Raw genomic sequence first — 14415 nt, forward strand, 5'->3', positions numbered from 1 at the left:
CGAGATATACCCCCACAGTGCCACACATATGCCCCCACAGTGCCAAGTATGCCCCCAGAGCCACACATATACCCCCAGTGCCACACATATGCCCCCACAGTATGTACCACACATAAGACCCCAGTGCCAGGTCTCTGAGGTCTCCTCTCCCCCCTCGCCGCTCTCACACAGATAGCACAGTACCCTTACACCTGGGGGAGTTGTTAAACTTACCCCATGTCTGCGTGTTGGGCAGGAGCCGGTCACTGTGTGTAGCCTCAGCAGCTCATACATACGACATCAGCTGCTACTGAAGTCCTCATTGGGCTCCTTGCTCCAGTCGTCATCAGCAGCAGCAGCAGACTGGTAGTAATAATAGCTGAGCTGCCTCTAGTACCTGGAGACTGCGCTGCTGTCCGCTCCCATCCCTTTGCCACCTGCGCTCAGGTTAGCCGTCTCTCAGCCCACTGATTTCCCCCGTTCTGCGAGGAGTCTGTAGGGAGTGATCCCGGACTCGCAGCAGCAGCAGTTACACAGAGCTGATCCCACCTCCTTCAAACAGTGGCCCGCTGCCCGCTACCCTATGGAGGGGAAGGGAGCGCATTGCGCGTCTTTCCTTCCCCGGTTGGCTTCACTGTGTGACTGGGCTGTCAGTTAATTATATCTCGCGGGCTGGCTCCTGATTGGCTGCCAGCCCGCAAGCTCTAATTGGCTGACAGCCCAGTCAGTGACACAGGGAGGGGAAGGAAAGACGCACAATGCGCTCCCCTCACCTCCTTTCAGAAGGGATCAGCTGTGGCGGGGCGGCGGAGGCCACGCCCCCCGCCACTCACATATGCGCGCATGCGCATTGAGCACTTGGTGAAGTATTTGTTATGGCGGTACGGGGTACCGGCGCAATATGTTTTACCGGTAAGCCGTACCACCCTGTACCGCCATACTTGCAGCCCTGCGTGACACCCATAGTCAGATGACCTTTATTTGTTAGTGAGCAGAGTGATTTTGTAACACATAGCATAAAAAACGCTATTTGTACTCCGTTATCTTTTATCCTATTTATAGGCTGGAATTTCTTTCTTTCTTTCTTTTCTTTTCTTTTTCCATTTGCAGTAGCGGCCATGTAAATCACCCCAACACTGTGATTCTGCAATGGTTTCACTGAATTATAGGAGAACATTTGGTGAAAGTAGCTTGTTATTAAATTACAAGATAATAAAATAAAAACTTTGTGTGTTTGCACTTTCAAGCATGATAAAAATTAATATATTCGCTTTTTATTTTTTAAGTAGTTATGTGGTGCAGTTCCCCTCTTACCACCAATGGTCCTGGGTGATTAAACACTGCTTAAAACCCTATTCAAACAGACTAGATCTAGGTTATTGTTGGCCTTCCCGGTGCTGGTGCTTGGAAATGAACGTGTCAGTGATTTATGGCTCTCCTTATGATTTTAGCATGATATGGGTCACATATTTACACCGCACCGTAACTCAGACCATATTACGTAGTAAGGTGATCCGTCTTATTTTTCTCAGACCCTTTCACACCAAACTTTGACCCAGGTTGCCCAGGAAAAGGGTACACTTGGAAACCGGCTACTTTTGTAATTTTATCTAAAGAGATTTATTTTTTATTTTTGCCACAAATACACAGGTAGAGAGTTGAAAAGAAATGTGACAACAATCGTGCAGGATTAAACACACTGTGCAGCTAGTGTTAACACCTTAGGGCAGGCATGTCCAAACTATGGCCCTCCAGCTGTTCTGAAACTACACATCCCAGCATGCCTTGCAATAGTTTTTGCTTTCTATAATAGCAAAACTGTGGCAAGGCATGATGGGAATTGTTGGACATGCCTGCCTTAGGGTATAACATCCACAGATACCCCAAATATAGAACAATTTAGCCGAGATACAGGTGTTTAGACACAAAGGCGCTCAAAGTGTAACCTTAAGAGGTAATACAATCAAACAATATCACCATTGGCTTGGTTGGTACTGGATAGTTTCAATGTGCACGGCTCATAATCTGCAATGATAACCACCTCTTCTCACAATTTAAGTGATAAAGGTGGAGACAGAAAAAACAAATAGTGCCAATTATCTTCAGTTAAAAATGAATTTAATATCAGTCCACACTTACAAAATGTAGATGGTTAAAACAGCATGATAGGGATATCGCCAAAGGCAAACAGGTAACAGTCAGAGATAGATTCAGCAGGAGCACTTGTAGGTCCACTACCGAAGTCCGGAACTCCAGAGGGGTAGGCTACACCGCAATGACCGTCCGACCGTCTAGTGATCAATCCCGGTAACACTCAACGCGTTTAGGAAACACCTTCTTCAGGAGTGTTGTATCCAAATGAGTCCTTCGCTCATATTTATACTAAAAGTCCTTAGCGTGCACCTGTATGGTGCGCGCCCGCTTTGATTACATCAGCGGATGGCCGTGCGGTTCAAGGCTACGTACTTGTAGCCGGAAATGAAATAATTATACGTATCTGACTTCTTTCAAAGATGGCCGTGCGTTTCAAAAGCCAAATGTCATATAGCTAGATGATAACTGAATACTTTATGAAGTTTACATTGGCGACCTTGCTTTAACATTCTCTGGAAACAGCATATATTCCGATGTTAACAAAAGATGGCTGGATATCTTGATTTAAACCTTATTGTGCTGCATAACCAATATGGCCGTGCGGGTCACTGATTTCGATAATTTAGAGCCCATACCCAATAGTATTAACCATATGGTATCCAAACCATCTTTTTAAACATCAGATTTAAACATTACATTCTATTACAACTGATAAAAATATATCGGGTAAAGATATCAAAGAGCAACACAGTTGCTATCGAGTGATCTAAATAAGAAGAAATATATGATAAAAACCATACATAATAAATTCAATACATTCAAGAATAAAAAAGTGTGCAGGGAGAGAAACAAAGATGGTGCGATCTAGAAGAGAAAAGGTTTGAGTTCGAATTCACCGTTGAGCCCCTGTGGAACCAGGGTCCTCAAACGGTGAATCCACCTCATCTCTGTTCTGGATAGTTTAAGTTCTATATCACTGGATCGCCAATTAGCTGTAATTTGTTCTATTCCCCAAAAATGTATAAGTTTGCAGTGGTTAGACTCATGGTGAGTCTTGAAGTGAGCAGATACAGTATGTGTCATCAAACCTTTTTTAATATGATAAATGTGCTCTGCGAGCCGGATTTTTAACTGTCGGGATGTCTTTTCGACATACACTAATCCGCACTCACATTGTAGCACATAGACAACATTTTTTGTATAGCATGTTATAAATTATTTTATTTTATATGGTTTTCCATCAATAACAAATTCACATTAAATAGGTGCCACATCTATGAAAACCAATGGTTCTTATACTCTTTCGAGTTGTCACGTCAGAAGAACTTTTGACAAGGTGATTACGCAAAGATGGTGCTCTCCTATACATAAATTTAGGGACATCTGGTAATAAATTACCAATCACAGGGTCCTTTAACAATAATCTCCAATTCACTCTAAAAATTATTTCTATTTCTTTATTTCTAGAGTTGAATTGGCTGATAAATGCCCATTTAAACTCCTTGAACCGCACGGCCATCTTGCTTTCGCTTTCAGGTGACACGCATACAATGTTTCCGGCTGAAGCCGCCGGACATCCGCTGATGTAATCAATTTGGGCGCGCACCATACAGGTGCACGCTAAGGACTTTTAGTATAAATATGAGCGAAGAACTCATTTGGATACAACACTCCCGAAGAATCACTAGACGGACGGATGGATTGCGGTGTAGCCTACCCCTCTGGAGTTCTGGACTTCGGTAGTGGACCTACAAGTGCTCCTGCTGAATCTATCTCTGACTTACCTGTTTGCCTTTGGTGATATCCCTATCATGCTGTTTTAACCGTCTACATTTTGTTAGTGTGGACTGATATTAAATTCATTTTTAACTGAAGATAATTTGCACTATTTGCTTTTTCTGTCTCCACCTTTATTACTTAAATTGTGAGAAGAGGTGGTTATCATTGCAGATTATGAGCCGTGCACATTGAAACTATCCAGTACCAACCAAGCCAATGGTGATATTGTTTGATTGTATTACCTCTTAAGGTTACACTTTCAGCGCCTTTGTGTCTAAACAAATACACAGGTGTAATTAATGAGTCATTGTTTACATGACTGAAGTGCCTATTAATCAGTCAGACTTGTCTTCTTAGTGGTTTTAATTTTAATGCATGAGTAGCAATTATTGACAGATTATAGTTAAGTGTGTGATAGCTGAAGGCTTTTTGTAAAAAAATTAGTTCTGCCTTGTGGTGATCCATTGCAGGTTAAAATTGTTTGTGTTCATTATTTATAATAGAAAAATTACAATTTAAATTAAGATGACAGCTGTGCTGTTATGTGGTACTTTTTATTCCACTGTTGTAAGATTCCCAGATTTGTTACTGTGAAGTTTGGTTTCAAGTTTAAATGGTAAATTATTTAATTGATGGAAGAAGAATTAAGAAATTTTATTTTGTGTGGCATTAAAGAGAATCATCTATATACTGCAGGTTTTGTTTTGTTTTTAAATAATTTTACACACTGGTAAATCAGCAGATTATTCATTATGATTTACCTTCATATACCAGTTTGGTTTTATCGTCATTGTGTTTTGTGTTTTTGTTTTTCTGTATTTTAATGTGTAATTCATGATCTTTGTTCTTTTGGGTAGTTAAGTGGTTGTGTTTTCAGTGTAATAATTTCTCAGTAATGGGGCCTTGTAAATTCAAGTTTTTGTTTGCTTCCCTCTTAATTGCCATTTTGTCAACCTGTTTTTGTTTTTTCTACTGCTACCATTTTTATACACAAGTTAATTAACCCAAATAATTCACTGTACAATAGAAGATTTATATAGGATGGTCCAGTATTTAGAAACCATAGGGAAACAAAATATAAGAGCACTGAACATCATAATCCTTGGAAGAAGAAGAAAATGTTTGAGAAAAGTATTTATGTACATAATTTTCTTTCGTCTTCTAGGGATGCATATTTTGGGGGCTAAGGCATAAGTTAGTAGTGAGCTAAATTGTACCAAACACACTTCCAGAAGAAAGCACAATATGATGAAATGTATTCTGAAAAAAGTTTTCCCTGCAACTGATGTCCTTTAACTGGATTTAGCACTACCTTAAATTCTAATCTAGAATATTGATCTGAAAGGTATATTCCCCAGGAAATGCAGACCATGAAATTAGCAATAAAAGGTGACCGATTTGGTGGCTGACATTCGTTTATCACTATTGCCCAAGCTCTGTAGAGGCTGTTTTGATTCTAATAGTCAAACAATGATGATCCTCAGTAAAAAATATTCAAAATGAATGATTCTGTCTTGTACAAAAGGATCACCCAGTTAAGATTATCCTTACACCGGGGTGGAAGCACAAATCTCATTGGTGAATTTCCAAGAGTGGAACATCAAATAACCATTCTTGATATCCATGTGAAGCATCTTCTATTCCCTTCTGTTTAAACGTAAATGTTGAGGGTATTGTTCAGTAAAATGTGAATCGGTCCTTAACTCCCATTCTGCACTTTTTCCATGTTGGGAGCAAGATACAGGCCACTTCAGTGTGCAGGTAGTCTAGTAAGGCTTAAAGCGAACAGATACACTGGTAACCAATGAAGAAGAACGTAATAATAAAGTAAAGCTGACCAGACAGCACTGTGTGCTATAGGCAAAAATAAAAGAATATGATGGATTTCCTGAATTAGGGGCATATAAAAGATAAAGGAGCATAGACCTGTTGTAAGATTGGTAGTTTAAAACCAAATAAAATTCCTTGGAAGATCTTCTGTAAACCGTGGTCGAGTGTCACCCAAGCAATGAATGTGAAGAGGCATATGTATTAATTTCAAATATTTGTTTATCTCTAGATACAATCATTTGAATGTGTATTTTTTTTTACTCTCTGTACAGTGATCAGTGGTAATCAAATTATTTACTTGTTTCAGGATACTCTGTTAAAAGTAACGAAAACAACAAAAGCAAAGAAGAAAAAAGAAAACGCAGAAGGAAGGGACAGCCGAAGAAGAAAACTACCTCCAGATGCAGATGGGGATTCTTCTGGAAAGAAACAGAAAGCAGAAAAGAAAGATCTAGATAGCAATGGTGGAGATTCAAATGAGATTAATCGGGGATCTTTAAAAGGAAGTGGGAATGCAGACACCACACTAGATTCAAGATCCAAGCAAATGCTTCACTTTGTTCCCCAAATTAATCGCAATATTCGCTTTGCAACTTACACCAAAGAAAATGGAAGAACATTGGTTGTCCAAGATCAGCCTGTTGGTGACGGAGGGTCCCTAGCTTTTCCAACATTTTCTGCAATGGCTACTCAAAACTCTATGCCAGAAGCTGGAAGATCTGGGAGTAAAGGTGCTTTATCAGTCGATAACATTGGAAATACAGCTGAGCCTTTGACATCCGTTGCATCAGTCGCAGCAACACCAACCACAGTAAGAATCTCTGACACCAGCCTTCCCGCTGTGACAGCAGAGGAAAATAAGACATCGAGCTGGGCTACCGGAGAGGTATGATTATACATACTGCTCTTTACTCCTGATGGATGTGATAAACAAATGAAGTTGCTGATTGTTATGGGCTATAGCTTTATTTTACGGTTCTCCATTTTTTTTTTTTTTATAAAGTTTGTAATCCTAGATTAGTTTTGTTTTTAAGATTTAAAGCAAATTGTAGCTAAGGTCAAATACACTAATAAGTTGGTGAAAATGGGCAACAACCTTGAATAAGCCTTCTTCCTATTGTCCTTTTTTTGTAAAAACAATGTTTTGTGAAGTATTTAAGATCACTTTTCAGATTTTTTTTTTATGTAGCATTCTGCAAATCGGTAGGATTACAAAATTGGATTTTGTAATTCCTGATTAATACTTTCCCAGTAATCCCCCTAGGGGACTTTATACCTTTGCTATAGGTTAGTGGGCTGACACAGGGGTATAGGCACTAAAAAGTTAAAAGACAACTCTGCCCACCACCAGTCCATGGAATCATTCCTTCCCCAGCTAGACCTCCCATTTTGTGATCTTTTTAGTAAAAGTATGCACAGAGGGTCCGGTCACCGCTCTGCCTAGCTGCCCAACCGAGGCCTCATGGCACACTGCCCAAGAAGCTCTACATACGGATGTATACAAAATAAAGCAGTCAGTTTTGAGACCTCTAGCAGTCGCCAAAAGATCTACCATCTGCAAAGCAATGTACTAAAACTCCAGGGTTTTAAGAGGCTGGGGGGAACTGAAGAGCTTTCAACACAGAATTGGTCTCATGGGATGGAAAGGGCTGAATCTGAAGTATGCCCTGGAGGGAATGTCTCTGCTTCTGTAATAATAGAATCAACAGAATTGAGACCTCACCCTATAACATAGTCGAAGGCTCTGAACATATAGTCTTCAAAAACGTACAAAGGGATGCAGCAGTCCAGGCAAATCCACAGTATCTCCATCGCTGGCACCATGAATTGTAGAGCTTCCAGATACAATGGCAACTGAAGAAGTGATAAAGCTCTGAGCCAGAATCATGGCCAAGGCAACCTGTCTAGGAAAAAAAACGGTACTTGTTTAGTTTAAACGGCGGCCAATATATCGGATGCAATATCGGCCGATCCGATTAGAATTTTTTTTACCTGTTCAAAACCCCACTATCCACTACGCATGGAGTTGTTACGGGCGCAGTAATCCGTGTCCCCTCGCTGCACTCGCCACACCATATAAAATCAACTCCATGCGTTGTGGATAGTGGGGTTATGAACAGGTAAAAAATCGAATCGGATCGGCCGATATCGCATCCGATATATCGGCCACCGCGAAACTAAACAAGTAACAAAAAAACTGTAAGCCCTAAAGAACAGGGTTGTCAGAGCCAAGTCATCAAAACCTGACTAGACAAAACAGTGTGCAGACACTGCCCTTGATGCAATAAGTCCCGCTGGAGAAGGCAGCCAGGGACAATGATAGTACTGCCTTAGCACAGCCAACTAAAGGCCCATACACACTGGGCAACTTTGAGCTGAAAGCCGCTCAGCTTTGCTTTCAGCTCATAAGCTGCCCAGTGTGTACAGGGCAGCGGTGAATGCTGATGCGTGCTCTCACATCATCGCTGGCCCTGTCGCTCGTCTACTGGTATTGTCCACCCCTGGGAAAATTGCTAAAATGGGCAAAAATCGCTCAGTGTGTATGGACATTAAGCCAGTCAACAGTATGGTTAGGTCATCAACCTAAAGGAAGTGTGAGTAGAACCTGTATCCACCTGAGACCAGGTAAATAACCCCATCTAATAGTGTGTCTGGTATGGAAAATTAACAACAACTCTACTTATAGTGTGGGTCCTAGGTAACCTGTGCACAGAGGACCAGTGGAAATTTACACTTGGATTAATTGATAATAGTCTCAGAGATTTAAAGGCAAGTGTCCTCAAATATTTTCCTAGCGACCAAGTGTCAATCAAAACGATCAGTCATTCCCCATGCAATAAATCATAATCACAATTAGAGACCGCAAAATAGAGACAGTGCATATGAACAATAGATAGGCAAATGCAAGAAGCCTGCCAAATGATCATCTACATTTAAGGAATAGTGTAGGATAAACCCACCGAAGTTATAGTGTAGGGCTATTTTAAAAAGTCTCCTAAATGGTATTCTTTCCAGCAGAAGCAAGCAGTTGTTAAATAATACTAAACATTATGGAGCTATAAGAGACCTGTAGCAGAAGTAATTAATAGGAGCAGTACTTAATTCCCACCAAAAAGCAATAGTAATACGAACACACGCTAGACATAGTAGGGCTAGAAAGCTCTAAAGCACAGGTTTCGATCCCCACATATATCCACTATTTACCAATATGTCCTAAGTTATTTTTCTAGAAGCCAACAATCCCACTAAGCAGGTATCTCTGGATCTGGTTATGCTTGCCAGAATATGGAGCCAGATGGGAGGCACCTACCACCATGCTTTACAAGGAGAGCATGGCATCAGAACAATGCTAATATCCAACTCTTGCAGTGGTCAGATACACTGGACTCCCTTTCAGAGCATCAGTCTCATGCAGTGCTATGTCCTGTAAAGTGCATGGATAGGGGTCACAACCCAGCACTACCTCAGTGGTAGGCTGTGGCTTTCCTACCAGACTCCAGAGCTCCGTAGGTCACTCAGGCAATGAAGCCCCACTCTGGCAGAAGCTCTGCGCCCTGTAAACAGGGACTAAGGCAAAAGACATATAGACTAAAATAAATCTAGCTACCTAAACTTGTGCCTTACTCTACAGACATTCAAAAAAAACTAAACCAAGCAAACCTTTAGGTCTGGTTGCGGAAGTGGGGGTTATATGGGCTGGAGAAGGGTGGTGTTTTTTTCCCTAACCTTTCAGTGCATATGCTTCTGTGCCAGCCAATAACTTATAATCAAGTCACCCACCGATTTAGATGTAAGAGCATTAAAAAAAATAATGCAATCTAATAGCTTCTTTCAGACAAAATGTAATGGTTATTTACAAAGTAGCAAGGGCTTACTGAGTCACGATATTGAGGTACTACAAATACAAATATTTCAATATATATTTAGTTCCCCCCCCCCCTCATATAAAACAAGTAAGCAGTTATTACAAGCAGATCTGAGTTGTATTGAAGTTGGGATGCTGTCCATAGAAACCAATCAGATTCTACTTCTTTATTTCGCTTTTTCTAGAACATAATACGAAGAATCTGATTGTTTTCTATGGGCAGCGTCCCATCTTCAATACAACTCTCATCTTAGTAAATTTACCCCTAAATTGGTGTAGAATGACATGACAGAATTTTAGATGTTGACTCACCCAGCACTTAAATTTTCTTGTTTTTTTTTTCAACCGTACTATTTTTAATCTTTTGCAGAATTTTAGAAAATCTGTGCCTGCCAATAGTGGATTTGGGATGTCTGTCCAACAGTCAACTTTCGGAGAGGACCGAAGTCAATCAAATGGTACCATTCAAGGAAACAAATCTGTTGGGTTCCAGTTTGGGGCAAGCAGTGTTCAGGAAGAGGCAAAAGAGACTGATCTGTCTAAAAATCTATTTTTTCAGTGTATGTCACAAAATCTCCCACCAAGTAACTATTTCACTGCCATATCAGAGAGTGTTGTAGAAGAGCCTTCAAACAAGGACCCAGTGAAACAATGCAAGGACATTCTGTCTTCCGCACTCTTCAAACCGAAGGCTCTTGCTTCAACAGAACCTAAAGCAAATGCAAAAATGGCTTTTTCTGAATCTATGCCAAAACTCACACCTGCATTTCCAGGAAAGGTGTTAAGCACCCGACCGCCTAAGAGCCACGAGAATCTATTTTTGCAACCCCCGAAGCTGTCTCGAGAGGAGCCGTCAAATCCATTCTTGGCTTTTTCAGATAACAAAGAACTTTCACCATTTGGCTTTTCTTCCCACCCAGTCCAAAGCTCAATAACTGCTACTCCTCCATCACCTATATGGCAAGACCAGCATAAAGTTGATGATTCTGGCTCTGTGGTGAAAACTAAACCTTTGTTTATTTCAACAGAGTCCCTAAAAAGGCTACCTATTACCACAGGTGCATCGGAAAGTTCTGCATTTTTAGGAAATGGACGATCAGATTCCCCAGCAAATAACCTAAGTCAACCAATTGAAATGCCAACATTGTCATCAAGTCCTACTGAAGATAAGCCTGCAATTGGGTCAGGACAACTGGACAATCCCTTGTTAAGAACCTTTACTGCTCTGTCAAGTAGGTTGCAGCCTGGTGTCCTCAGCTCTTCAGAATTCTCCCATGATAGCAGAGCAGCTTTCGAATCTGTTAACAGATTCACATTGGATGAGCGAAGCAGGACATCAAAAGCAGATTCTGATTCCAGCACGAACAGTGACCTGAGTGACTTGAGTGATACAGAGGAGCAGCTGAGTTCCAGGGCCGGCTTTAAGGGTATTCCAGAACATCTTGTTGGGAAGATAGGACCTAATGGAGAGCATGGTGTGGACTTGCTCTTGGGAAAAGGCAGAGGAAAACAGGTGACCAAAGGAAGACCAAGAACCACTCCACTTAAAGGTAACATGCACAGGAATTAAAATAAAAGTATACAACATTTACTTTGTTCACAAAGGCCTTCTTATCAGTGGTTTGCAACCGTTTTGTTCATCTGGTACAGATGCTACTCCATTTCCCACATGAGTGTTTAAATGTTGTCAGGAATTCACTCTAGTGCTTTTCCTATTGCTTGTCTTCAGCATAGTATACTTGTCTGTTACCCAAAAGTATTTGTAAAATATGCTTTCTAGTATAGTAGCACAGAAGGGAACCATATTCCTGGCTTTGAAAATAATTGTTTGCTGACTGGCCACAATACCTGCAGTTACTTCAACTAGTAATGCAAGCTTTACATATAGTACATTTTATGTATGAGTAACATACATACACTTTATGCATTTGTACTATTGGGCTATTCCTTGTTGGAGGGCATAATTAGACCTAAATGTTAATGCTTTATTTACAGTTGGACAGTCTGTTTTAAAAGACATGAGTAAAGTAAGGAAGCTGAAGCAGTCAGGAGAACCTTTTCTTCAAGATGGCTCGTGCATCAATGTTGCTCCGCATCTGCATAAGTGTCGGGAGTGCAGATTGGAACGCTACCGCAAATTTAAAGAACCCGATCAGGATGATTCCACAGTTGCTTGTAGATTCTTTCACTTTCGCAGGTATGATTTAATCATGAAGTAATTCAATTAAATGCATGCACTCGTAGTACACTTTAGAGTGACAGGTGACATTCCTTTTTTTTTTTAAGTAACAATCATCAGTCAGCAATGAGGTCCCAGAGGTGCATGCACTATTTATTGATAGCTAATTTCTTTTTTTTTTTGTCTGTTTATGGTTCAGTTTGCACATGTCTTGTAGCAAGGCAAAGTGCGCAATCAGTAAGACAAAAACAGGAACATACATTTTAAAAAGTGAGAAAACTGGCAAAAACTGCAAAAAGATTTCCTTTGTTAAAGACATTTTAAAAAGAATAAAGATATACAGTCGGTGGGATTGAATATATTCACATAGAACTTTAAATGTACTGGTTCAGTATATAATAAGTTTTGTATGTGAATATCTTCCATAGTTTTCCACAGCACACCGTTTGGGAACTACTGTCTTACACAGTAGTATAGAAAAATAAATCTGTTAGACCACAGGACAACAAGGCAACGATGAGACAAATCTCTAGTCAGTGCTTTTGTATTTTTTTTTTATGTAGCAGTTTTGGTCTATTCTCCAAATAATTTGCTAATAGATAAAAACTACACATTCCAAATCAGAAAGGTACAACTCCAGATGACCCTGCTTGTTGTAGTCTAAAAGATCATGAACCGCAACCATAATGGCAGAAAAGCAAGTAATTTAGATATGTTAAGGTGTTTGTATCAGTCTGAAACAATGTGTTCAAATACATTTTTTTTCTTTATCCAAGTTGCATTTTATTTATTCCTTTCAATAATTGGTTGCAGGCTGATTTTCACCAGGAAAGGAATTCTTCGTGTTGAAGGCTTCTTGAGTCCACAGCAAAGTGACTCAGAAGCAATACGTCTATGGGTTCCCAATTCTGTTACATCTGAGGGCACTGACTTGGAGACTTCAAAATATATTTTAGCTAATGTAGGAGATCAGTTTTGTCAGCTGGTTATGTCAGAGAAAGAAGCGATGATGATGGTGGAGCCACAACGTAAGTTTTTTTGTGTGTGTGTAACTTTATATCTCCCCTTGTTTAAAGTGAACTCTGTGCCCATGAATTGGTATTTTCTATCATACTCTTTGGGAATACTTTAACAAGGGATGCTAAAAAAAATATAGTGGTCAGGGAGCAGAGCACTTGGATATGATGGGTTCATAGTGTTTGATGAGGAGTCTGCTGAATTATTGTATGTACTGGATGATATAGCACAGGTGTTGTGGTAAGACCACTCTAAAGGCCCTCATACATTAGGCCGACTTGTCCTTAGGACTAATCGGACCCAATTCTCCTGTGAGCCGCCAGGCAGCTACCTGGGAGGCTCACATACAATTTGGCAATTGATGTGCCATTTTATACATGTGATAAACCGCATGAGCTTTATCACATGTAACTGTGGGAGCTGCAGCTGGCGGTGAGGATCAGTGGGGCGGGCAGCTGGTGCTGAATGGCAGCGGGTGGTGGTGAGCAATGGGGTGGACGGTGATCAGTGGGCGGAAAGTGGCGGGTATTAGAATTTAAAAAAAGTGTCAAATGACTGGCCAGCCTCTGATTGGCTGAGAGAGAGCACACTCAGCCAATCAGAGGCCGGCTAGTCATTTTACACGTTATTTTAAAATTCTAATACCTACCACTGTCCGGCGTGTCCGTCGCGCTGATCAACACCCGCCCCACTACCACTCAGCACCTGCCACCCGGAGGTAGGACACACAGAAAGGTGTTTGCTAGCAGTGCGCTCACACTAGCACACACCTCAGACAGGATACATGGTGAATGCTAAAGAGCACCCGTGTTGTGCCGCTGTTGGGTCCGAACCGTCAGATTGAACCTGCAGCAGGTTCAATCTGTAGGGACCCGTATCGGATGAGGTGTCAAACACATCCGATTTGGGACAATTTTGTTTTTGGACCGATCCGTCGGAATTGGACAAAATCATCCCAAATTGGATATGTATATATACAACCTTAAGTTGTGAAAGTCTAACCATACAAAGTCCTTCATCTCTGCAATTACCACTTTTTATTTAAAAAAAATATAGATTTTATAAAATGTTGTTATATGTTCGTACTTCCATTATGATAAAAAATATTGCGTGCAGTTTTTGAACAAAAATAAATATTATCCAGTGGTTAGTGGTTAAATAATTTATGATTCACAGGCTGAACATTTCAGGTTACTTTGAGATTACAAACCCTTTATTGACAATTTGGTAATTCCTCCTATTGCGGATGCCCCTATAGAGGCATCCATTCTCTGAACAGAGACGGCGGTGGGGACAGCTGCCAAAGTGCTGACATAGATGCATCAGGGGGGCCCAACTAGCAGATTGCCCATCTCCAAGTGTTGATCAGAGGAAACTGGGTAAATTCTGGGCCTGACTCGGATTGAAAAAGTGTTCCAAATCCTGGGTCAGACCTGGGATTTTGTTGTAAAAGCGGTATTAGCAACATAAGAACAAATTAGAACTATACATCTGTTTTTTTCATGTTACCTTACTTTAGAAAAACAACTCTTTCAACATTAAAATACTGTTCCATGCTAATAAAGCATTTTTTATGTGGCAGATGCATAATGTCCACTCAAGTGTGTAACTTAAGGTTTTTTAAAAATGCGGGGGACATGAGCTGACAGGCAATCGCAGTCATGACACTACT

General features: G+C 40.6%; 1 protein-coding gene across 2 annotated transcripts in view; it reads left to right on the plus strand.

Moving 5' to 3' along the window:
* Positions 1 to 14415, plus strand: part of KDM3B (lysine demethylase 3B) — a 59477-nt gene that overhangs the window by 20158 nt on the left and 24904 nt on the right. For both annotated transcript variants that reach the window (XM_083182188.1, XM_083182187.1), the window contains exons 7-10: positions 5990 to 6568; positions 9918 to 11097; positions 11543 to 11744; positions 12540 to 12754. In XM_083182188.1, the coding sequence (XP_083038314.1) occupies positions 5990 to 6568; positions 9918 to 11097; positions 11543 to 11744; positions 12540 to 12754 (2176 nt within the window). The remainder of the gene's footprint in view (positions 1 to 5989; positions 6569 to 9917; positions 11098 to 11542; positions 11745 to 12539; positions 12755 to 14415) is intronic.

Source organism: Crinia signifera, chromosome 4, assembly GCF_055691185.1.
Source record: "Crinia signifera chromosome 4, ASM5569118v1, whole genome shotgun sequence".
NCBI lineage: Eukaryota > Metazoa > Chordata > Amphibia > Anura > Myobatrachidae > Crinia > Crinia signifera.